Source organism: Erpetoichthys calabaricus, chromosome 9 (assembly GCF_900747795.2).
Source record: "Erpetoichthys calabaricus chromosome 9, fErpCal1.3, whole genome shotgun sequence".
Taxonomy (NCBI): Eukaryota; Metazoa; Chordata; class Cladistia; order Polypteriformes; family Polypteridae; genus Erpetoichthys; species Erpetoichthys calabaricus.
Genome location: NC_041402.2, coordinates 2,160,310 through 2,187,271, shown reverse-complemented (window position 1 = coordinate 2,187,271; position 26,962 = coordinate 2,160,310). Strand labels below are relative to the sequence as shown.

The following is a 26,962-nucleotide window of genomic DNA, read 5'->3' as shown; positions in this document are numbered from 1 at the left end:
TGCTTCCTCATTGGAAGGCATGTTAATGGGATTGAGGAGGTCTTCGAAGTACTCCCCCCACCGACCCACAACGTCCCGAGTCGAGGTCAGCAGCGCACCATCCCCACCATATACAGTGTTGACACTGCACTGCTTCCCCTTCCTGAGACGCCGGATGGTGGACCAGAATCTCCTCGAAGCCGTCCGAAAGTCATTCTCCATGGCCTCCCCAAACTCCTCCCACGCCCGAGTTTTTGCCTCAGCAACCACCAAAGCCGCATTCCGCTTGGCCTGCCGGTACCTATCAGCTGCCTCCGGGGTCCCACAGGACAAAAGGGTCCTGTAGGACTCCTTCTTCAGCTTGACGGCATCCTTCACCGCCGGTGTCCACCAGCGGGTTCGGGGATTGCCGCCACGACAGGCACCGACCACCTTACGGCCACAGCTCCGGTCAGCTGCCTCAACAATAGAGGCACGGAACATGGCCCATTCGGACTCAATGTCCCCCACCTCCCTCGGGACGTGGTCGAAGTTCTGCCGGAGGTGGGAGTTGAAGCTACTTCTGACAGGAGGCTCTGCCAGACGTTCCCAGCAGACCCTCACAACACGTTTGGGCCTACCACGCCTGACCGGCATCCTCCCCCATCATCGAAGCCAACTCACCACCAGGTGGTGATCAGTTGACAGCTCCGCCCCTCTCTTCACCCGAGTGTCCAAGACATGTGGCCGCAAGTCCGACGACACGACCACAAAGTCGATCATCGAACTGAGGCCTAGGGTGTCCTGGTGCCAAGTGCACATATGAACAGCCCTATGTTTGAACATGGTGTTCGTTATGGACAATCCGTGACAAGCACAGAAGTCCAATAACAAAACACCACTCGGGTTCAGATCAGGGGGGCCATTCCTCCCAATCACGCCCTTCCAGGTCTCACTGTCATTGCCCACGTGAGCATTGAAGTCTCCCAGCAGAACGAGGGAGTCCCCAGAAGGTATGCCCTCTAGCACCTCCTCCAGGGACTCCAAAAAGGGTGGGTACTCCGAACTTCTGTTCGGTGCATACGCACAAACAACAGTTAGGACCCGTCCCCCCACCCGAAGGCGAAGGGAGGCTACCCTCTCGTCCACCGGGGTAAACCCCAATGTACAGGCTCCAAGTCGGGGGGCAATAAGTATACCCACACCCGCTCGGCGCCTCTCACCGGGGGCAACTCCAGAGTGGTAGAGAGTCCAGCCCCTCTCAAGGAGATTGGTTCCAGAGTCCAAGCTGTGCGTCGAGGTGAGCCCGACTACATCTAGCCGGAACCTCTCAACTTCGCGCACTAGCTCAGGCTCCTTCCCCTTCAGAGAGGTGACATTCCACGTCCCAAGAGCCAGCTTCTGTAGCCGAGGATCGGACCGCCAAGGTCCCCGCCTTCGGCCACCACCCAACTCACACTGCACCCGACCTCCTTGGCCCCTCCCATAGGTGGTGAGCCCATGGGAAGGGGGACCCACGTTGCCTCTTCGGGCTGTGCCCGGCCGAGCCCCATGGGTGCAGGCCCGGCCACCAGGCGCTCGCCATCGAGCCCCACCTCCAGGCCTGGCTCCAGAGTGGGGCCCCGGTGACCCACGTCCGGGCGAGGGAAAACGCCGTCCAAAATAGTTTTTCTTCATAGGAGGTTTGTTTAACCGCTCTTTGTCTCATCCCTCACCTAGGACCAGTTTGCCTTGGGTGGCCCTACCAGGGGCATAAAGCCCCGGACAACAGAGCTCCTAGGATCATTGGGACACGCAAACCCCTCCACCGCCTGAAGACCCCCTCAGAGAGACTCCTGTCCACGGCTTGAATGAGGAACGTGTCTGAATGTGTACATGGCGCCCTCTTACTTTAAGTTCATTATTTAGCTATTTAAAATTCTATTCATAACTTTAAAAAGTGATGTTAATATCCTTTTATTATTCTTTTTAAAGGCACAGTCACTATACTGTATATTGTGCTGTATTTATGACTTGATTTTGATTTATGATTTTCTTCTTAACAATCTTCAAGGAATATTTTCAGAAGGACACCAGGAAATTTTAAACACCTCTGCTTTCAAAAATAATCTGACACGGAAGCAGGTAGACATTTGACGGGAACATTTTTTTTATTACTAATTTCCCAAAAAGAAAAAAAAGGGAAAATGAAAAGAAGGACAGGGGAATAACAAAAAAAAAAACACAACCGAAAACCAACAAAACTGAGTCCACCATCCAAATGTCCAACACACAGAACCAGAAACCAAGACAACTAAAGACGGATAAAAAAAAGAAGTCCCCAGGACTTATGTCAGTGGCCCCAAAAGAGAGAACACCTTTGGGATGAGACACAATGGGAGATTCACATGAATGTGCAGCGGACGAATCAGCTGTCCATGTCTCTCAAAGGAGCGTTTCCAGCATCTTGTGGAGTTCTCACCACCAAGAACGGAGGCTGTTTAGATGGCTAAAGGAGCCCCGGCCCGGCCCTGCACTACGATTAGTGATCTTATGAATTTGCTCAGCCAGGGAGTGCAGATTTAAGTTCTGCTTTCATCCAAAAGGAACGTCAAACAAAAATGGAGCGGCGGCCTGTCCAGGGCTGGTCTGCGCTGGCATGAGAGGCTCTCCTGCCCCTCACGATTTTGACATTTCCTGTTACCGGATCACAGGCAGGTTACACAGCTTGGCCCGGATCAGTCCGTGAGCTCCGGGAATTGCATTTTAAAATGTTCAGCCCACCGGCCTGTCACGAGCCAACAGCAGAGCCCGCGCGGTCGGGGAGCCCAGCAGTGCTGCTTTTATGTGGTATGAAAGAAGTCGACTTCCTCTCGCGGATACCTGTGCTGCCATGCTTGGCACAGAGCCCACTGTGGATGTTTAATGCCGTTAATGACTAGCTACGGGGTCTTGGGACAGCAGATGTCTTACTTTGGCACACAAGGTGGCTGAAATGCTTGATCAGAGCCAAACATGCAGTGCGGTGTGAAAATTCAGCAGCGGTTTGCAAAGACACTGGCAGCTGGGCTAAGAAAGAATGGGGGGGCTTGGCAACTGATATCACCCATGGCATAAGCCTCCAGTGCCCTGTTTACGATTAAGACGCCTAAAATGTGGACCTAAACAAATAAATACCTGGAAGCTATAAACTGGGGAGCTCCTTAAAGCCACTTTAGCAATGGAGAACGCTGTGGCTGATGGTCCACAATAAGAGCCAAACCCGTCCAGTTAATGTTAAGGATAAATTCACAAAAAGGCTTTACTTAATTTGAAGAGAATGTAAGCCTCTCAGAGGGTCTGCGTTTACGCCTTGTAACAGAAACAGAACAAAGCAGAAAGGTTTGGGGGGTCCACCCCCCCCCCCCCCGCCGTATATTGTCATCAACACACACAGAGTCAAACATAAGACTGACGTGAAGGGAGGGGGGCGGTCTTCTAGGAGCTGTGCAGGAAGAGGCGGGTGCTTAGGTGGAAGTGAGGTCTGTAGGGGGCGTGGTCTGGCAAGCGAGGTGGGTGGGGCTCCCTTCTGCTGGTCTGCGGGAGGGGGAGATAAACGCATTAGTGCAGTTCTTCAATTGCAGACTCTGCGTCTTACACCCAGTTAAGCCCTTAGAGTGCCTCCTATGCCCACATTGTGTGTGTGTGTGGCACCCTGCTGCACAGAAACATCAACTGCTAGACAGAAAGTTGTGAAGGCCCCAAGTTCTCGGACCATATGTACGTACTGTGAAGCCCGAGTGCGTACAGCCCCCTAACCCCCGACACAGACCGTGCCAAACTGCGCCCGCATTACTTAAAGTCCAACACACAACACAGTCCCTCCTCCTCCTCCTCCTTAAGAGCTTCATCTTCCTCCTCCCATCGAGTGGTGGTGACTGGCTTCTTTTACAGGGCACCTGGAAGGAGCTAAATAGGGCCCTGCAAAAGTCCAGGCGCCCCCTAGTGGTGGCCAAAGGCCCCAGCAGGGTTGAGCTTCCATCATGCTGCCCTCTGTCAGTCTGGGGGTCTTGAAAATTCTCTCTACCCCCCGGTCTGGCCAGGTAAGGGCAGATGCAGGTAACACACAGAATACTTTAAGAAAAGGAACCGAGACACTGAAGCCTTCAATGAAACATCAAGAGGTGTTTTCCTTTTGTGTGTGTTATCGACTATCGACTTTATTTTTGTGTGTGAAATCTTTGAAAGCTTTGAATTTCCCAAAAACTTTTAAAATGAAGGTGGACTGCATGGCACGCAGCTTGAGTCTTTCTAGTAGCTGCAGTCTGAGCTCCTCTGAAAGCCCTCGACAAGACGACAGGCCCCACAATAGCCTGTAAAGCGTGCAGACACTTAAAGTGCTGGCGTGCGTCCATTACAGGACTGTCATCGGCAGGCTGTGTGACAACCGTACATATGTCCCTGGCTTCTGCCGTGCGTGGGTGTCAACGATGCAGGCCTGCATGGCGGGGTGTGTGTGTGTGAGAAGATGTAGCTTACGGCACACTACAGCCGCACAGGCACAAACATGCAGGCATTCCTGTACGTGAGCGGAAGAATTCAATCCTCAAGGAATAAAAATGAAATCCAATGACCCAGAACATTAATTTGCAAGTGATGATTTTTATAGAGAAGAAAAATGATGTAATGAGATGACTAGAGACAGCACCATAATTCAACTCGGGGTAGACTGTGCACGGAGTGAGATTAAATTCTACAAGGAATCTGACAGGTTGGAAGGAGGCCATGCGAAGCGAATCCTAGTAACTCATAAAGCACACGTTTGATAAAACAGCCCCCCGGGTTATTTAACTAGCCTCCTCGAATGCCATCTCACCGCCTGGCAAGAGGGCCAACCATTTTGGGCAAGGGGTGAACCGTAATGAAACGCCAACGAGAAGGGACCCGCAGATTCACTGCGCTCTGGTCTACAGGCCGACAAACACCCCCTCGAGGGCTCCCACAAGAAATCTTTCATCTTGGTGGCAATTTCTAGTTTAAATTAAACTCAGAAAGCAGGGCGAGTGCCAGGTCCTCTGTAATAGAAGGGGTGTCCATTTAGGCCACTGCAAGTGTGTGAAAATCTGAGGAAAAATAAATGGACACTTACTAAATAACTGATGGGAAAACATGCCATCCACCACGCCAACTCGCCAGGTGACATGTGGCACTGTAAGTGAATTACGAAGGAAAAGCTCCATCATGGGACTCCTGCCAGGCAAAAAAAGTGTTTTTAAAATGCTCCTGGATACCATGGAAACGACATTTTAGATGGCTTAAATGTGATAATTAAAACATCTCAAGTCCATTTAAGAAGGCCTGTCTTTAAAGAGTGTGTGTGTGTGTGTGTGTGTGTGTGTGTGTGTGTGTGTGTATTATGTGACAATCCGCCAGGGGGCGCCGTGGCTAACATTCGCTTCTCATTCTCTCCCTCACGGCACAGAGGAAAGAAAATGAAAGGAGGGATGTGTAAAGGGAGCTCAGTAAGAAAGAAAGAAAGAAAGAAAGAAAGAAAGAAAGAAAGAAAGAATTGAAAGGAGGGATGTGTAAAGGAAGCTCAATAAGAAAGAAAGAAAGAAAGAAAGAAAGAAAGAAAGAAAGAAAGAAAGAAAGAAAGAAAGAAAGAAAGAAAGAAAGAAAGAAAGAAAGAAAATTGAAAGGAGGGATGTGTAAAGGAAGCTCAATAAGAAAGAAAGAAAGAAAGAAAGAAAGAAAGAAAGAAAGAAAGAAAGAAAGAAAGAAAGAAAGAAAAATTGAAAAGAGGGATGTGTAAAGGGAGCTCAATAAGAAAGAAAGGAAGAAATAAAGAAAATTGAAAAGAGGTATGTGTAACGGTAGCTCAATAAGAAAGAAAGAAAGAAAGAAAGAAAGAAAGAAAGAAAGAAAGAGAAAAAAATTGAAAAGAGGGATGTGTAAAGGGAGCTCAATAAGAAAGAAAGAAAGAAAGAAAGAAAGAAAGAAAGAAAGAAAGAGAAAAACTGAAAGGAGGGATGTGTAAAGGAAGCTAAGAAAGAAAATTGAAAAGAGGGATGTGTAAAAGAAGCTAAATAAAAAAGAAAATGAAAGAAAGAAAGAAAGAAAGTTGAAAAGAGGGGTGTGTAAAGGGAGCTCAATAAGAAAGAAAGAAAAAGAAAATGAAAGGAGGGATGTGTAAAGGAAGCTAAATAAGAAAGAAAAAGAAAATTGAAAAGAGGGGTGTGTAAAGGAAGCTAAGAAAGAAAGAAAGAAAAAAGAAAGAAAAAGAAAAAAGAAAATTGAAGAGGGGTGTGTAAATGGAGCTCAATAAGAAAGAAAGAAAGAAAGAAAGAAAGAAAATTGAAAAGAGGGATGTGTAAATGGAGCTCAATAAGAAAGAAAGAAAGAAAGAAAGAAAGAAAGAAAGAAAGAAAGAAAGAAAGAAAGAAAGAAAGAAAGAAAGAACTTCTGGTGCCTTTCTCCGAGGTGTTATTGCTAATAAACTACTTCTTTATACTGGGACTGGGGTCTGTGAGGCTGTGCCTGGGGTTTGGGGTGCTGCCTGCACGCCCCCTGGTGGCCCCAATATACAGTATAGATAGATATAGATCTATATGTATATATATATATATATATATATATATATATATATATATATATATAATGTATGCAGACAGTGGGTATAAAGCTCTAATAACCAGTCAGCATTGACTAATGAAGGATGAGCTAAGGGAGTTGACCAGCAGGAGATTCCGAATCAGTCGTTCTTCAGCAGTAGTAACAGCCACTCCACTCAGTGCTAATGCCTTAGCTGCGTTTTGAAATCAATTTACTGGTATCGCGATATAAAGACGTGATCCACTTTGTACTAGAAAGTGCCCGAGAGGACACACACAAACAACCCAAGACGAGACAAAAGGAAATTGCATTTTGAAGGCCCTGGAACACTCCGCGGAGAGCAGCAAACTCATTTCATAATCACAGCCTCTCCACGGAGTCCATTCACGGAGAGGCAGTCCCAGCAAGTGGCTGCTTGTGAACGGGCAGCCTCCCGTCCCGTGTGCCAAGCCCCCAGAATCCCCCGGTGAATCGGATCATTTCACAGTCTAATGACAAACGGAACAAATAAGGCCGTCTGGTCAGCAGTGCTCCACTGTGGGCAGTCACTCGGTCTCGAGGAAAAGCCGGTGCTCTTTGGCCCGCTGAGGCTGCTAATCCGGGGTCAACCTCCGACTCACCGGGTGACCCCCCCCCCCGATCCCCACTGCTTTACATTTCCGAGTTTAACGCTTTCATTTCTTGGTAAATTAGCAACACATGTTCAAGCTGACAAGAGAAACGCTCCGCAAGCCGAGCTTTCGATGTCATGAAATATGAAGGGCGTGCCACACGCTGAAGGGAGGAATTTCATTTCCTTAATGGCAGTTTCATTGAAAGGGGAAAAGAGATAAATGGGCAGATATTCTGGGGAGAGGAGGGGACGCGAGTCCAAGTGAAGCGAGTCAGGCTGTTTAAGACAAAGAACAAGCAAAGGACTGGCAGGAGCAGATACAAGCGGCGAGCAGAATAATTAGGGATTAAAAACCACCAGTACTTAAACCACAGATGGAGTCGGCACGGCCAGCGCTTGTTATCTGCCTTCAGTGCACACACCGTGGCAGCTGATAATTAGCGTGTGTGGAGCACAACGCCACGGACTGTTTACAATTCATTTAAACTTTTTATTTGCATCTAATTAGGTCACAAAAAAGTCTTTGGTCCATCACAAAATACACACTAATGAAGCAAAGGGGAAAATAAAAAAAGGCAGAATCTGCTTTTGGTTTGGAGAACATAAAACGTCGGACCGCAGGCGTCCATCACTTCGGCGCTGAAGGTCGATTTTCACGTTCGGCTCGTCTCTTACCTTGCCGAAATCCCGGACATCAAAAAGGTCAAAGGGGTCGAACAGTTCACTGTTGCGCAGCCCAAACTTATCGTGGCAGACCTTCAAGAACGTTCGGATGTTCTTCAGACAGAGGAACTGCAAGAAAAAGAAAAACGTCATTTTAATTAAAGACCAGCAGACGGGTTCACTTAAAATGATGTTATGGTGTATTTAAGTATAAAAATGGAATAAGCAACAACCAAAGGCACACACAAAAACAATACGGGGGATAAGAAAAAAAAAAAAATTAAAAATGACTTCATGGCTACAAAATAAAATAATGTACATTAAAGAAGGGCATGTGACAGAGAAAAAGAAAGAAAGAAAGAATAAAGGGAGAAAAAGAAAGAAGAAAATGAAAGAATGGATGAGTAAAGGGAGCTCAGAAAGAAAGAAGGGATAAGTAAAGGGAGCACAATAAGAAAGAAAAAGAAAATGAAAGAAAGAAAGAAAGAAGGGACAAGTAAAGGGAGCACAATAAGAAAGAAAAAGAAAATGAAAGAAAGAAAGTAAAGGGAGCAATGAAAGAAAGAAGAAAATGAAAGAAAGAAAGTAAAGGGAGCAATGAAAGAAAGAAGAAAATGAAAGAAGGGATGAGTAAAGGGAGCTCAAAAAGAAAAAGAAAGAAAGAGTAAAGGGACCAAAGAAAGAAAGAAAATGAGAATGGATGAGTAAAGGGAGCTCAGAAAGAAAGAAAGATGCACTGTACTATTAACTGCGGGGGGTATGTTCAACAGAAAAAAAAAGAACTGTTTAGTTAACTCTGCCAGGCACTATATTAAGGGAATAAAAAGGAATTTATTGAATTAAATCTTACACATTTAACCACTATAATCTAGATGACATTATCATTATGAAAGGCACTACATGAAAGAAAGAAAGAAAGAAAGAAAGAAAGAAAGAAAGAAAGAAAGAAAGAAAGAAGCCTCCTTTATGTGCTAAGCTTGAGGACAGGTATTTTCTATTAAAAAGGAGCAGGAGATGCATAAAGTCCAAAAAGTGGCTCAGGTCACCATCACATGTCACCATCACGTGTCACCACATCTACCGGCAAAGCCAAAACAAGAACAAAAATCAAAGGTCAAGGACAAGAGCAAAAGAGCTGGAGAATCCCAAATTAAAGTTCTTGAAAGTCACAAAAGAACAGTGGCCCACAATCCGTAAACTCGGATATAAAACGGCCGTTGAGATGACCTTGTCACATTTTCAAACATGCGAGCGGAGATGTTTCATTGTGTGAGTCCAATACGGGAGGGATCTGTACTATGGACACATGGTGTGTAGAGGTGGTAAGGTGCAGAAAAATTTGGGGAGAGAGAGAGAGAGAGAGAGCTCAGCTGATGTCACCGGGATGGGCTGAGCCCCAAGTTCTCCTATCCGCCACACTACACTTCTGAGCCAGAGGTTGTGGGTTTGAGGCTGACCACCAGCAGGTCACCACAGTGCCAATCTGGAAACTGAGATGCTTTGTGGTGAGACTCCATGACAATTCAAGAGGGTCTCGCATTACGTGACTAATGGGAGGCGACTGCGTTGAGCACAGTTTCCCCCCGTGACCCCCTTCTAAAGAGTTTGGATTTCTTTCTCTCTTGTTTGTTGGAGCCTCAAAAAAAAAAAATTTGAGAACTGTAAGCAACGCTGAACTTAAAAATCACCTGACACTTTTGAGATGTTTTAGTACCATAAAGAAGACACTCCCATGTCATTTGTCATTAATTTGATTCAATAGTGATAATGATGATGAGGAGGAGGAGGAGGCTGCCACACAAGTATCCTGCCCTTCCTGGATTGCACAGGCTGACGGCTGCCATTTTCTCGCCGTCGCTACTGTAAAGAGGGCAGCGCAGACGTATTAACAGTTTGACTTTACAGAGGGCGCCCCCTTGAACACAACTCCAGAACTAAAATACGGGTGAAGAGTCGAGCCAGTCAGCAGTGACCCTGCGCTTTACAAACCCAACGTCTCGGCCACACCGCCTCGCACCGCACCCCTCAGCCTGCACACTTCTAGGAAGCCCCCTTTCCTAATATATGTTGAATTACTGCAGTGAACAAACATGTCACATAGTATTGCAGCAAAGCAGTAATTTTGGAGGGGGGGTCCCCATGAAGTTCCAAAATTGTTGAAGGAATAAAGAGGTGGGGGGGGGTGCAGTTCTGATCACCTCAAAGCATGCAGTTTTAACAAAATTAAAGCCCTGATCACAGCAAAGCAATAACCAATGGGGGCCGGGGAGGGGTCCTGCATGCTGTTTAGATCACATCAAAGTAATAAGGGGGTGAGTTGGGGTCCTGTAAAGTTCCAATCGTGTTGAAGTGTGAAGTTTCGACTTCACAAAACTGCAAAGGCGAGTATTGAGGTTGTTGTGGGTTGGGGTTAATTGTGAGGAAAGCGGACATTTTCTTCTGGTACCAAAAATCTTGAAGTGCTGGTAGCGTAACATTTTAAACGGTGGGCTTTCCTGTGCCGGTATACCACCCACCACTAGCCGAGACCCCGCCTGAAACACGAGAGTGTTGTCAGTCTCATCAGAAAATGGAAGTCAGGAAGGCCACTGGAATATTAGGAGAGGAGCAGTGGGATAAGGAAATGGCACCAGGTGAGGCAGCTTTGGACGAGACTCGGCTCAAGAGACTGGCCAACACCCAGTTAGGTGGTCCTGACCTGCTGTGGCACCACAGGGCTGGCAGCACATGGAAAATGAAAAGTGAAGTTGACGTTTTGAACTTCTCTTATTTGTAGTGATGAAGTGGTTTAAGAAAAGGAGGTGCCGAGATTAGCAGCTAAACCAGAACACAGACAAACATTGCCGTCATTACTGGGAACAAGAAAGTTCACAATTTACACAAAAACAGGAAGAATACCAGAGGCAGCCCACCTGCCCATAATGGAAACGCACAAATCCTGGGCGTGGCGCCCGGCGTTACTTCACATCAAGCCCAATCTGATTGCTGCGACCGAAGGTGTTGATTGTAGAGAACTCCAGGAAACTCTCTAATGACTCCGGACGATCCCTAAATACTCAGATGGGACATTTCTGTATCCCATCGCAATAAAAAGAGATGAGAGGGGGGATGGGACCTGTCCTTGCCCTAAATTAGGGTCTGGGACCAGCGGTAACATTCTGACGAGCGTCACGTGAAGCTTTTGAATTAAAACTCGAGAGGACCCTGAAAGGCAATCGGCACCTTGGCACAGAGTGAGACGCGAAGCGGACCCCAGAGTCTCATCCAGTGACGCGAGGCTCTGGAGTGTCTAATTACTACTGTCAAGCACATAAAGTATCCACTAAGTGAAGCGCCTCGCCTGTCCCCAAATCCCAGCCGTGATATTCAGTTCTGCAGAGCACTTTTCACTTAAGCAGCCCCTCTGGCCGATTTCGTTTGGCACACAGTTTAGTGTAACACACTTCCCATCCTGGGCCAGCTTTACGTTCAGTGTTTAGACAACGGCCCCCTCTACCCCAGACCCTGTGACTGCCTGGTTTTACTTCTCAAAAGGCATACGCGTGACATTAACAGCCCTGATCCTGCATAAAAGCCACCACTTCAACTCATTCAGGGGGCTGGGAGTCGGGAGGAGGGGGACAAGACTTTTTGGGGAAGAAGAGAGACAAGGGGAGGATTACACTGCATGGCGTGTGGTGCCGTGCTGGACTGATTTAAAGATGTCTGGCAAATAAAATATTAACTTCACTTGAACCCGGGATGCTGCTGCGTCACTTGTGTCCGGGGTTTGGTGGCTCAGCAACTCCCCCTAATGGTCACAGTTAATAACTGCAATTACAAATGTGCAGAGCAGACACTAGTTAGTGTTGGATTGGTGCTAAAACTGTGACTTCGATACTGAGCTATTGGACCTCAGTGCCAGTACCATAATGGTTTTAACTCTTTGAGGGCTGAATATTTTTTCCAAAAAATGATGCTTTCACACATAAATCAACATAAAACGTCTGTTGCTGCATGCTGTGGCTGCCAGTTTGCCAAGAATGAGCGGCAGGCTTGCTGCCCGGCTGTCTTCATTTGGCTGGGACAGCAGCAGGGGCGGTCACGGTCGCAGTGCATTACAATCTGGATTTTACCTCTTGTCATTGTCTGTGAAGATTCTCAGTCATCCAGGAGAAATTATTTGGTAGTTGAGTCATGGCAACTGGAATTCTTTCTTGTTAGGTAGATACGTTTCACTGTTCTTCGTCAGACTGATGAAGCTGCTTGGATAAGCAATGAAACGTATCTACCTAACAAGAAAGAAGTCCAGATGCCATGACTCAACTACCAGATACCTCTTGTCATTGTTAAGTGGCAGTCCTCCCTGGCGGACATTGTCAGTGCCATGACTAGCTGGGGACCAATCAGCTGAAGCTGGAACCTAACATTTGTTTTCAATCACTTGTATCAAAATCTGAGTCCGACAAGTCATAGTCCAGTTCAGAGATGATAGGCAAGACGTCGTCCATGGAGTATTTTGCTTTTTGCATTCGCTATGATCTCTCGCCAGTTGTCAGTGCCATTTTTGCCGTTGTATGCGCCTTGCTACTCACGTGAGCGCAGGGAATCTCGGTCAAACCAATGAATCTAATTTTCCTTCTAGCAACGAGAGTCTAACGTAATGGTTGGTTTTGTCACAGTTTACACTTGATTGCCATCGTCAACTCCTCCTTTTGACAAAAGTCGACATCAGCCCTGAAAGAGTTATGGTCAATGACCCACAACTCCAAACCCCCCCCATTTTAGTTCAACCTCTCTGGTGCACCGCGCATCTCACCGCTTCACTACAACAACAAGATGTATTTCTAGAGCACATTTTCATACAAATGATGAGCTCAAAGTGCTTTATATGATGAAGAAAGAGAAAAAAGGCAAAATATATCAAATAAAATTAGACAACACTAATTAACATAGAATAAAAAGTAAGGGAGGAATGCCAGGGAGGGCAGAAAAAACAAAAATTAAAAAAAAAAAACAAAATCTGCAGGGGGCCCAAGGCCACGAGACCACCCAGCCCCCCTAACATCAATGATCTCAATCAGTCCTCGTGGTTTTCAGGCTTCACATGGAAGAATTTGATGATGACGGTCATATGGACCTCTGGCCTTCAATCCATGAATGGAGGGACAGCACGGTGCCCTGATCAGATAGTGGTGGTGGTGGGGTGCAGATCGCCACCACAGAAAACCAGAAAAAGAACAGCAGAGAACGTAGGGATGAGTACGGATTTCGGAGCCACCATGAATGATATTGATAATTAAATGCATATTTAACAGCGAGTGTCAAAGGAAGAAGAGCGACAAGAGGTCGAGAGGAAAACTGAAGAAATGCCAGTCCAATGGCGTTTTAAAATGTGGCCTTTTCAGTACGCGCAGCCCGAGCAGACACCCGCGGCCAGGGGCTGAAAAGGTTGTCGTCAGACTCACCAGCATGCTTATTGATAAATGATGGGCTAAATAATCAATACACATGAAATAGCGTGATGAAGATGATGATGGACATCTTCTCTCTCTCTATATATATATATATATATATTGTGACAGACGGCCGGGGCCCATGCCCCACCGGGACGCCCTTCTCTATATGTCCCGGGGGAGCAAGCATGGGCTGCGCAGTACTTCCCCTGGACCACTTGGTGGCAGCCCCCCTGGGTGACCGTGGTGCCTCAGATACCCGCAGGGCTCCATGGGAGATGGAGTTCTCCACAGCCCTGTTGGGATCCGGGGTGGCCACCAGGAGGCGCTGCAGGGGTTCCTGGGCCCGTCTGGGCCGGAGTTCAGCCACACCCAGAGATGCAATCGGAGGCAGGTGGTCAAGCACCTGAAGCACTTCTGGGTGAGCTTTAAAAGGGGCCAGCAGCCACCACTCCGAGTCGGGAGGAGGAGGAGGAGGAGGACAACGCTTGCCAGGAGGAGTGGTGGTAAAGAGAGTAGTGTGCCATTTGGTTTGGTTTGTGCTTTTGGGACTGTGCTGTGGCTGAAGGAAAATAAATCCTTTTAGTTTAACTTTAACGTACATCTGTTGTCAGCCTGTCTCGGGTCAGGCGCATATATAACACCATTCTTACAATATATATATATATATTTATAAAATCCACTTCACTTTCACGAGAGAACTACTTAACGGATTTAGATCAGGTTCTTCTCTAGAATTTACTGGAACATTCCGGTTGATTTTGCGACTTCTCTCATCGTGCTGAGAATCAGAGTTTGCTTGCAGGAGCGATGTATTCACACTAATCCAAGACAGAAGCTGCGGGCCGAGGGGAGGAAGAAGCATGATGTCAGGAGTAGAGGGCCTGGCAGGACGGGGGGTTAAGCTAATAAAACACTAAATTATCCCCACAAAACATAACATAAATCCTAATAAAAATTTACCAAGCGTAATTTCTGCATTGACACCAAAACAGAGATAACGGCCTGTTAATTAGTCTGGGAGCCCCCAATTAAAAACACACGCTGGTTGGACCAAAAACCTGCAGCCACAGGGGGTTCCCCCAAGGCCGAGTCTGAGACCACCAGCGTGTGCTGTGTGGCGTGTAACACAATTAACAACCCAATCAGATCAATAACGCAACAAACATAAAACCAAGTCACACCATCTGTTGCCAAACGTCCCCCACATTAGGACAGCATGCACCATTTTTATTCTTTGGGGTTCAATGCTGAGGAATTCCAAATCAACGAGGTCCCGATAAGCTGACCAGTTCCACTGGCCAATCCAGTTAATCGTGACATTGGACACCACAGCATTTGTTTGGCTCCCACCTCGGAGACTCTGTGTGATCCTGAGTGACATTTTTAACTTGCTCGTGCATCATCTGCCAAATGTAAAGACTTCCGATGAATGCCGAACTCGTAAGTCAACCAGGGTGACGTCAAACACCCAATAGTTGCGCCAATGGTCTCTGCTGGTCCTAACCGCATTCGCGTCCTTTACTGGTCTTCTCCATCTTCGATGTTGTGTGTGACACATGAAAACACAATAAAATAGGAAAGGGGAGCAGAGGTGTCCCACTTTATTGTCTCTCCACTTAAGACCACTACAGTCTTGTCTGCCTGCACCCCTCCACTGAGTCACCTTCTTAACATGGCGGTTAAGTGGTTTGCATGATCAATGATCCCCCCGAGCGATGCCATCGGCAGTCATGTAGTCCACTTAGGGCCACCCATAGCAGCAAGGTCAGAGGTGAGGTCCTGACTAAGAGCGACTCAACAACTCCGTCCCACCCACAGTGCTGTTCCTCATTGTTCTGCACACGGCTCACCACGTGGGGTCCTGACAGGAAGTGACCTCACAAAAATAGATGGGCAGCGTCATCATCGGATTGACTTATCTGCCCATTATTTGCCTGACCCTGATGGGGGTTTATTGAACGGTTTGCCCACAGGGGTCTTCTCTCCATTTAGAAGTCGGACGATGCTGGGTGCTTGTTGCTGCCATCGCCACACATTTCTTTTCACTTTTGCTCATCTCTTTTCCTTATCTGTTCATTTTTTCTTCTGAGCACTTTATACAAACGCGGCAGTTGAATTTACCAATCAAGATAGCTCAGAAGGCCGCTGCTGCGTTCTCTTTTTAATATCACACGTCGCCCCTCTCCTCAGACCCACTGAGTGGCTGTTGATTGAACAATGTACGATAGTGCTGAGTCAGGGCATTTGTATTATTTTTTAAGGTCTATATTTAACAGAAGGCTTTTTATTCCACTGTGGCAGTACTATTTCTAAGAAGAATCATTTATCGACAAGCACATTGCTAGGGAGATGAAACGCCCTGAAAAAAGTCACTCGTTAAACCAACTAGGGGCTACAAACCTGTGCAGCCACCGGCCTAAAAGGGCCTAAAGGGCAGCGGCACATTCAGTGCTCCCTGCGTCTGACACAAACGACGTCAACGCCAAGCCATGACAGAATTTCAGTAAGGCAGAGTCTCCCCAAAGTCCAAACTGAGCAATAAATGAACACGGTGGGCCAGATGATGAGAGGGCAAAGGTGTGCCACTCCGAAGAAAATAAGACAAAGATGGCAGCTTCAGTCCAAGCAGCAAGAAATCCATTCAAAGAACTGAATACTTTAAAAAAATAAAAGTAACTCGGTAACAGCATCACAGGAAGGCGGAGTCAGCGCCAAGTCTGCATTATCCCTAGGAAATGATCACTCGGGGTTGGCACTGAGTTATGTTAGAGCCTGGGCTTACTTACTTACTTACTAACTTCTTTTAAAACGTACACATTTTATTTTATATGACTTGTCTATTTTTCACTTGTAATCTTTTTTTAAGCTTTATTGGATCTAGGCTGAGTGACTTGTTTTTTTCTCGTCATACACATTTCATTGTATGTTGACCCTGTGTAAACCAATATATGACAAATAAACCTAAACCTAACCTAACCTAGTTATGTTTATTGGATGTTAATTATGAACTACGCCTTTAAATATGCGGCCACTCCACATACTTTGTGAGTAGAACCCCAACAGGTGGGTCCATCCTGACGTCACTGCTGCCGAGTACTCCTCCTGGTTTTAAATATGGAAGAAGACGGGATTCCTCTCCGGGATTGTGTGTTGGGTCTTGCTTGCCGTGTTGCCTTTTAGACCCGTCCTTTTTTGGTTTGTTATTTTTTTTCATCCATCCATCCACTTCCGCTTATCCAAGATCGGGTCGCAGGGGCAGCAGCTTGAGCAGAGATGTCCAGACTTCCCTCTCCCTATTTTTTCTTTCTTTTTTGATAAATATATCATTTATAAAGATTCTTTGTTTCCAGTCTTTCTATAAGCCAGAGCTTTACGGTAATCCCCTCTCTTGTAGGTTAGTTTTCATATTTAGGGACACATTTTGATATTTTGAACTGCTCTGCTATGCCGTGTTTCTCCAGGACTGTGTCTGGATTTGTCTTTCTCTCTTACAGTTGACCGTGGACCACAAACCCATGACCCCCACAAACTGGGGTGGTGATGCTGAATAGGGTTTGTATTTTCCTCTAGAACTTTGTCAGCTGGCCATAGTTTAAAAACAAATTCATGGACAGATGTTACTGGCTTCCATTTATGTTGACCAGTTACTATTTTGCTGTTTCTTTATGTCACATCATATTCTATTTCTCACATATAAATTATACATACTGTACCATGTGAACGGAAGTGAGCTTGAGAAATAAAAATAAACTGCTCAAAAAATTACGGGAACACTTTGAAACACATCAGATCTCAATGGGAAAAAAATCCTGCAGGCTCTCTCTACTGCTATGGACTGATATGGTGATGTGAGAGGAACAAAAGGATGGAAATGAAAATGATCAACCGACAGAGGGACACCCCGAAAATCAAAGGGAACAAAATGAGGCGCCAAGCAAGTCCTTTTGGCCAAAATATCATTGCAGCAACTCCAAATGGTACTCAGTGGTTTGTATGGACCCCCCATACCTGACAACATCCTAATGAGACGATGGACGGTGTCCTGGGGGATCTCCTCCCAGCTCTGGACCAGGGCATCACTGAGTTCCTGAACAGGCTGAGGCGTCAGATGGACCCAAACATAATGTCCCACCCAGAGAAATATCCATCCAGGGATGTGCCCATTCCAGCAAGCACTGGGCACGAGGCAGAAACAATCCCTAGATGGGGCATCAGCTCATCACAAGGTGAATGCAAGCACACACATACACACTGGCCTCATTTTAGTGCCCAGAGCCCACTGTGGAAACCCAGCAGGAAAACACCCAGACTCCAGGCAGGGAATACCAGCGACGGGACTCCCTACGAGAGAGCAGTGCTACCCGTGTCACCCCCATGTGTGGAATCATTAACAGTATTTAAACGAAATTAAAATGTAACATACATACTTTAATGCATTTCATCATGAAAGTGATATCAAGTGTAAGTCTAAGGATTGTAAATGTGCAGAGAGCTGGAATATCAGACATGTCATGTCTTCTGTGTGGCGATTGCTGCCTGCCGCTGCTGTCAGGTCAGGAGGAAGCCCCAGAAGCTTGAAGCGATTAACAACTGGGTCGGTTTGAAGATGACATTTACGACGCTCTACTTTAATGATAAAGGTTAAAGTGGACATTTTGACATTGTGGTCAGCAGCACAGGAGTGCCGCAGGGGACTGTACTCTCTCCGGTCCTGTTCAGCCAACATACATCGGACTTCCAATACAACTCGGAGTCCTGCCACGTGCAAAATATTCACTGACGACGCTGCTATCGTGGGCTTCATCAGGAGTGGGCAGGAGGAGGAGTATCCTACTATATAAAAGGGGTCAGGATTGTCCTTCCGTCCCGTGATAAGCGGTATTCCGCTTACTACTTGTGGCTTGCGGTACGAAGCGACGCGATGTGAGCAGAGTTCTGGTGCTCCCATCATTCCCTTGCTTTTGTGCGCAATGTGCTGGAAAAATAGACAAAATCATATCTCTGGAAATAATTAATGTTGATGGAGTACAAATGCCTCACCGTGTAGTAAATTTCAGGGGAGATGGTGCTTGCTTATTCTCATCTATAGCTTATTTAGTGAATGAAACTCCGTCTTTAGCGGTACAGATTTGGGCTAACATCGTACGACATGTTTTAAGTAATTGGTCAAGGTTTCAGCCATTTACAATGATGCCGTCAGGAATCTCTCATACAAATGAGCTTCAGTATCTCACTGAAATGTCAAAGTCTCAAACTTATGGTACCATTTCTGAGCTAATGGTAGCGGGAGAGTTGTTCCCCTATGAGTTTCAAGTATATTATTATGGAGTCCTACACTCCAAGTTTGGACAGGCACTCGAGGGGATAAAAAAAGTTAGGTTTTCAGGAGATGTTATGAATGGGCACTTTGATGTTCTCATTCCCTACACTTACATGCCTGATGTACACATGGAGCGCACACAAATTGAGGATAAAAGTCGGTCGCCTTAAAAGGAGGGTGAGCCTAGTAGGAACCTAATCAATGACTTTGTTAAATGGTGCGACTCAAACCACCTACACCTGAACACCGGCAAAACCAAGGAGCTGGGGGTGGATTTTAGGAGGACCAGGCCCCGCATGGACCTCGTGATCATCAGAGGTGACTGTGTGCAGAGGGTGCAGACCTATAAATACCTGGGAGTGCAGCTGGATGATAAACTGGACTGGACTGCCAATACTGATGCTCTGTGCAAGAAAGGACTGAGCCGACTATACTTCCTTAGAAGGCTGGCGTCCTTCAACATCTGCAATAAGATGCTGCAGATGTTCTATCAGATGGCTGTGGCGAGTGCCCTCTTCTATGCGGTGGTGTGCTGGGGAGGCAGCATAAAGAAGAAGGACAAACTGGTGAGGAAGGCAGGCTCTATTGTGGGCACGGAGCTGGCCAGTTTGACATCTGTGGCAGAGCGAAGGGCGCTGAGCAGACTCCTGTCAATCATGGAGAATCCACTGCATCCACTGAACAGGATCATCTCCAGACAGAGGAGCAGCTTCAGCGACAGACTGCTGTCACCGTCCTGCTCCACTGACACACTGAGAAGATCGTTCCTCCATCACACTATGTGACTCGTCAATTCCACTTTGTTATACAAAGTTATTGTCTGTCTGTATACCTGCATTGTTATCACTCTTTAATTTAATATTGTTATTACAGTATGCTGCTGCTGGAGTGGGTGGCACGGTGGCGCAGTGGTAGCGCTGCTGCCTCGCAGTTAGGAGACCCGAGTTCGCTTCCCAGGTCCTCCCTGCGTGGAGTTTGCATGTTCTCCCCGTGTCTGCGTGGGTTTCCTCCCACATTCCAAAGACATGCAGGTTAGGTGGATTGGCGATTCTAAATTGGCCCTAGTGTGTGCTTGGTGTGTTTGTGTGTGTCCTGCGGTGGGTTGGCACCCTGCCTGGGATTGGTTCCTGCCTTGTGCCCTGTGTTGGCTGGGATTGGCTCCAGCAGACCCCCGTGACCCTGTGTTTGGATTCAGTGGGTTGGAAAATGGATGGATGCTGCTGGAGTTTGTGAATTTCCCCTTGGGATTAATAAAGTATCTATCTATCTATCTATAAAGCTGAAATTTCCACTTTAATCACCAAATGCGCCTTTTCACCATGTCCTTCATTTTTCTTCTCTGTGGCTGTACATTCTGTTGCCGTTGTGAAGGTGCAAAAAAAAAAAAACGAAAAGACGGCACAGAAGGCGGTATGTGAGACTTTTAAAACGTATCGTGTCATTACTACTGGGAATATACGAGGCTTGAATATAAAAGCACCACGAATGTATTTGTATGTCGGCATTTTGCTTCACCACATCAAACATCGAAGCGCGCACATCGATCTCGTAGGATCCACAAAGCGGCTTTCTGTCACATGTCGATAGTAACCAGAGACTCTGACGTCACATTCCAACTTTTATCACACTGCACCCCCCCGACTTTTTGCTGGGACTGCAACTCACCCACACGTCACGTTAATTTCTGAAGACCCGCTCAGAGGACGCGTCAAATGAACGCGTGGCAGCCATGTTGTGTGCGCATACGCGTTCTGAGCGTGAAGTATAAACGAGCCCTAAGAACACTACCTGAGTGAACTTTTTTATTTTCAATGTTGGGTAAGGTTTATTAAATTTTGAATTGCAATTATAGATATACCAGGGCCAAAATATAGTGGTGGAGAAAATTACCGGGGGGGGGGCGAAACTTATCCGGACGCCGTCCTACGTGTGTTCATAAGACGCCTTTTAAACGCTCGATGCATTCTGAATGACGCTGTACAATTAACTCAAACACTTAACGGTGTTAAGAACGCATTGAGCCGCTAAACAATAACAACAACAACAAAACAGCAATTTAAAAAATGGAAGTTTGTTTAAAAATAAGTCGCTTTAACTTGTGTAATGACAGCGCAGGCATTAAGCTAGACGGCTTTAGTAAATGAGGATAATAAATCTGCTTGTCCCCTCTGTGCGCTTCGCAGATCAACTGATAAGTGTAACTGCATTAAAGAGAACATGCAGACAAGCAAGAGAGGGAAAATAAATAGAAATGAAGCGGCCCGTCTGGCTTAACGCTTGAGAAATGACCTCCATTTACGCTCGGCAGATTAAGAGACGTCTCTGCTTACTCAAAACGGAACGTTCAGAAAAGCAAGAGCTGCTTGTGCGCTACAATCCATCTTACCAGGCTGACAAGGCAGACCTTGAAAACTCCAACACCAAGTGAGCTTCAGATCCAAACCCCCCCACCACAGAACGCTCCCCGATCCTGCACAGGAAGCCTTGAAGGGGGAAAGTCGGCAGGTCAAGTTGAAAAAGAGAGAAACCAAAAAGGGGTCTTAAATCTGAAAAAAAGCAACTCAGTCCTAATGGAGGCAAACCGAGTCTGATCCGTCAGCAGCAACCGAAGAAAACGTCTGCCACAAACAACGGAGACGTGCGGCCGAAGAGGAAAACCTCAAGAAATCCCTGGATGAGCCTCGGGGTCGCTGTCTCGCATTTCTCAGATCTCTGAGGTTCTTACTGAATGGAAGCCCCAAGCCCCGGTGGCCCTGCAGGAGGTGAGATCTGCCAAACTGGTGCCACCATTACAGGGTCCTACCTCCATAATTTAACACGGCAGCCATTGGACCTGCAACATGCAAGGAGACAAACATGGAGTCTCCTTCTCTCTGATGAAATGTTGCGTCTCTCACCCGTTTTTATCCGTTCAGTGTGTGTAAATGGTGAGGATGAGGGGAGTAGAGCTGGCGAAGGTGGAGGAGTTTAAATACTTGGGATCAACAGTACAGAGTAATGGGGATTGTGAAAGAGTGCAGGAGTGTCCCCTGTCACCTGGTCAGTGTGTCCCTAAGGCTTCATAAAGTGCCACAGCTGAGGAAAACATCCTGCATTGCAAGGTGGGTGCCTCTTCATCTAGTGACTACAGAGCAGTGGCACTTACATCTGACATCATGAAGACTGTACGAGTCCTTTTGTGGTAGACCACCTGAACACACTGCACGCACCTACCAGACGAAGATTGGAGTGGAGGACGCAATGATCTGACCGCTCCAGCTCCACAAGGCTGGGCAAAGCTGGCTGCACGGTGAAGGTTCCGATTTTTGATTTCTCCAGCACCTTCAATACCATCCAGCCAACCTCGTTAAGGGGTCAACTCAGAGATATGCAGGTGGGTGAGCCCGTGGTGTTCTGGATGATGTACCACCTGTCGGGCAGACCACCAGTGTGTGAGAGTCAAGGACTGTTTGAGCCACACTGGAGCACCACAAGGAACAGGCCTGTCACTCTGTGCACCTCAGGCTAGAAATAGAAGAGCAGGTCAGGTCACTTGTAGACATTCTCAGATGATTCTGCACTTATGGGCGCCTCCATTGGACTTCATGTCTTGGTTTTTCTCCTGACGTGCAGGGTGAATTGTGGGGCCTTCTATGCAGAGGCCCACAGGTGCCTTTCTAAAAGACATCCAGTCAAGGCAGGTGGACTCCACTGGACTTCTGGAAACATCTCAAGGAGAAGTAAAGCAGACAGGAAGTGCCCGAGCACAATGTGAGGGTCTGAGGAGAGATTTCACTCTTTGATTTTCAATGAATTTGCAGACCTTTCTGAAAAAACGTCACTTTGTCGTAATGACTTACTGAGTGTAGATTGAAGGGCAAAAGATTGCAGATTTATCCATTTAAAATGAAATCTACAGCACAAAGTGTGAAGAAAGTGAAGGGGTTTCAATAATTTCAATAATTTATATTTTGATGCTTGTAATATAATCATTTTATTTAGGTATTAGTTGCACTGACTGTCTAAGATGGGTTCAAATCTCAATAATTAACATAGACCGCCACATTAATGTTTGCAGTACACCATGCATTGTGTTTGTCTCCATTATACACTATTTGGTTTGGGCTTCGTAAAAGCAGCGTTAATGTTTGTGACGTGCCATCTGTCGGAATGACAAACGCAGTGCATTTCATTGCTAAAAACATTTGTGGGTGTTGTGCGTGCCTTCTGTTGGAATGACCCAGGAAGTGCATTTTGTTGTTAAAATGTTTCTGTAAACCATCTTTTGAAATGACATATACAGTGCAATACATTTTATTGCTAAAAATGTTTGTGTGCGCCATCTGTTGGAATGACATATGCAGAGCATTTTATTGTTAAAATGTTTGTATGTGCCATCTGTTAGAATGATACATGCAATGCACTTTATTGCTAAAAATGTTTGTATGCACCATCTGTTGGAATGACACATGCAATGTATTTTACTGCTAAAAATGTTTGTGCGTGCCATCTGTTGGAATGACATATGCAGTGCATTTTATTGCTAAAAATGTTTGTGTGCACCATCTGTTGGAATGACATATGCAGTGCATTACTAAAAACATTTGTGTCTCATCTGTTGGAGTAACAGTGCATTTTATTGTTAAAATGTTTGTATGTGCCATCTGTTAGAATGATACATGCAATGCACTTTATTGCTAAAAATGTTTGTATGCACCATCTGTTGGAATGACACATACAGTACAATGCATTTTATTGCTAAAAATGTTTGTATGCACCATCTGTTGGAATGACACATACAGTACAATGCATTTTATTGCTAAAAATGTATGCACCATCTGTTGGAATGACACATGCAATGTATTTTATTGCTAAAAATGTTTGCTATGCCTCATCTACTGGAATGACAGAAACACAGCAACCACATTTACACAGAGACACTTACCCTTTAATTAAGGTTGATTTTTTTTGGTGGGACTACATTGATATTCGAGTGAGATTTCACTACGCAAATCTCTTCACAACATTGTCACCCCTCAAACGCTGGGGTTCACTGCATCTCTGTGCTTCTGTGCCACAGGATAGAAGAACATCCTTGATAGTTGGGTCAGGGTAGCATTTTTCTTTTGTCCTTTTTATTGTTTATTTATAGAAAAAAGAAACAAGGGGTCCGAGCATTAATAAGCAAGTCAACAAAATTTTAGAGAAAAGCCGTCAATTAACAAGATGGCTGGAATGCAAACCAGCAGCTCAAGTGACTATCCTCCGTTTGATAGGCCTGCTCTAGCATGACACATCGTGTGTGTGTGTGTGTGTTTTATATATACAGTATATATACAGTATGTATATATATATATATATATATATATATATATATATATATATACACACACATTACTGTAACACGGTGACGTACATCTTACAGCAACACAGAATGGGTGAGTCCAGGTGCCTGCTTGTAAAAAGCCCTGAAGGGGCCATGAAGGCCGTTTTCCTGCTCTTCATTAATGAAGTTCTCGCTTGTTCCTCTTCAATAACCCTGATGACTCATCGTGAACCTTCTGCCTGTGCTCATGCAGGGCAAAGTTAACGAACAGTAACCGTCCTCAAGTAGAAATACTATAAATACCTCGCTATGGTCATTTAGTAGCACAGCCGTTGGGTATTTCTTTATCGCTCTCAGACTTCTACCCAAGTACGGCACACATACGATGGCACACAAGCAAAAGAGCATTCAAACCGGCTGTGCTCTGACAGGACGACAGCCATGACAGGCACTGGGCAGCCATCTGTGATGCTCGAATGAAGGCCCGCTGCATTGAATCCTCCAGGCCAACCCTCGTTTGAAGCCTCGCTCGATTCACAGCGGCAGCATCACAGGCGGATGGATCCCAGGTGATCCTGGATGCCCACCCCAATCCCTGCTCTAACGATTAAGCTCGATTCACCAAGGAGGACAAGAAATGACAACCGTGCCCGATTCATCTAACGCTCTAGTGATCCCCACACTTTGACCAGCGCTCTTTATCCGCCAAATTCATGGAGGGGGGGGACAAACGGTGGATCGGGACTAGGTGTTGGCGACCCTGGGGTGTTGTTTGGGACCAATGCATCCTCTTTTAGAACCCCTTGTCATTAGTGGTAATGGAGCAGTGGAGTGGTGCGCAACGAGCATTCACTGTGAAAGCCTTTTATAAGAATGGTGATAGTGGGACTTTGCTGCGCAAAGGGAATTTCGACGTCATTACCAGTTAGGACGACACGATTGCGTCCCATCTGCTCATGCGATTACATCTGAATATCGAAAACCTCTGGTTTCAACAGGACAGAGCCACTTTGCATACTGCCCGACAATCCATGGTGGCTATTCGCTGACTGTTTGGAAGACGCGTCATTTCACTCAACGGTGACATCCCATGGCCTCTGAGACCCCCAGATCTCACTCTTTGTGATTTTGGTTTTTTTTTTTGGGTGGGGACATCTTAAAAGCCAAGTGTACCCCACACGTCCTGCAACCATTACAGAAGTAAAGAGGAGGATTGAGGAGGAAATCGCTGGCCTTCCTCTTGATGTGTTATGTCACGCAATGCAGGCTGTCAGAATGTGTGCAGAGAAACGGACGACACCTTCGTGGTGTTTTCTTCAAAACAAAAAACTAATACTGATTACCGTCATTAATTGCATATCCTGTACAATACAGTTCGTCATCACATGTATTTCGTAAGGTGTTTATTTGTGCATTGAATGTCAATGGAAAATATCTCGTTTCCATGTACCACCCTGTATTGTCTTCTGCTGGTATTGTTCTGTTTTAATAACTTGGGGCGTTCTGTTCAGGTCTACATATCAGAAGGGGAAAATGGGGTCACCCTAGGACCCCACCGCAACAAACTAGGTGGAATGAGCTACTCAGAGTGACCCAGGCCAGCGCCTCTACTCGGCACTTTGACATCCTGATGACAGAACAGTGGGGGTCCGACTCCCAGTGAGACACAGACCTGCAGTGAAAATCTTGCATGACAGTTTATATTAAATTTTAATTATTTTGCTCAAATGAAGCAGGATGAGCAGAACTTGCAGGTATTGCAAGCCTCCTTTCTTGTACATTCTTCTCATATTGTACCAGTAATTTATGTCCCAGACAGCTTATGACTTGGGGATTGGGAAAAAAGCACAGAGGCCACCAGACCCGTTTAATTTCATTTATAACCTGGGAACGGATGGACAGAGTAGGACTAGGAATTCTAGAATAAGTTTACAGCTTGAGAAAGGAAGAAGCATTGGGGTACGTAGAAGATCAAACACTCTGATCAGAGTCCGTCTTCATTGGGACAAGTGAGCCAATCAGATGTGTGCAAGGTCACATGTCCCAAAAAGCCCACATGTGTGTTTTAGGGTAGTTATGAAACACAGAAAGGCAAAGGACGGCAGAAATGAAGGGACGCGAGACCACCGGACTTGGACATCAGCAAACGTAAGCTATGAATAACTCTGATGGCTAAATGAAAAGCCACCCCTGGACATTTCTGATGTTCACCAAGCTCTTTCTGTCAAGGCTTTTCTGAGTTTTTATTATATTTTCTACTGTTTGGTATTGTTACCTCTTTCCCTCTCTCTATTTTATATATATATTGCATAGTTTACTGTCAAATAATGCAAAGAGTACGCGACATGTGTTAGCCCAAATAAGGGTGAAACAAGCATCGTATACTCTTTGCATTATTTGATAGTAAACTATGCAACATTCCATGATCTGCTTCTCGCAAACTGGAGGGGGCACCGTGGCAGATGTTTGCCAAATGGCAGACCAACCACATGCGTTACCTGGTAGGTACCCACCCACTCAATCAGGTCGGGACTCAGACTACGAATGCAATGAATATATATATACACACACACACACACACACACACACACACACAAACGCACAGGGTGAGTCAAAATGATGGTAACATTTGAATGGTAGAAACAATTTATTCACAAAACATACTTCATATGTGCAAGATGGTTTACAGAAATGGCAACATATGGACCATATGGGGCACATAAATTGTCCTCAAAAATTGTATATAAGTATATACACAGCAGTACCATTAGTGTTAACATAATTTTGACTCGCCCTATATATATATATATATATACACTAGTCATTTAGCCCGTTACAATAACGGGCGCTAGAACAGTAGTGCATAAACATTAGTAGGTACAGTCTGTATTAAATGGCAAGGGACTTTGACCTCATTCTTTTTGTTGGTCGTATTTTTCTTTCTTTCAGCCTTTCTTTTGTTGATGTTTACTTGCTGAGCTGACTGTTCTTCGTGGGCTGCCGCCGTCTATTGTGTGTCTTTAATTTTCTGTGACAGTAATACTGTCTTGTACGGCCACTGGCTTGTACGTCCATAATATACCTTTAATTTTCTC

General features: G+C 45.8%; 1 protein-coding gene across 2 annotated transcripts in view; it reads right to left on the bottom strand.

The window, feature by feature from the left end:
- Positions 1 to 26,962, bottom strand: part of vav2 (vav 2 guanine nucleotide exchange factor) — a 522,340-nt gene that overhangs the window by 358,840 nt on the left and 136,538 nt on the right. For both annotated transcript variants that reach the window (XM_028809081.2, XM_051931588.1), the window contains one exon: positions 7,817 to 7,933. In XM_028809081.2, coding sequence (XP_028664914.2) covers positions 7,817 to 7,933 — 117 coding nt within the window. The remainder of the gene's footprint in view (positions 1 to 7,816; positions 7,934 to 26,962) is intronic.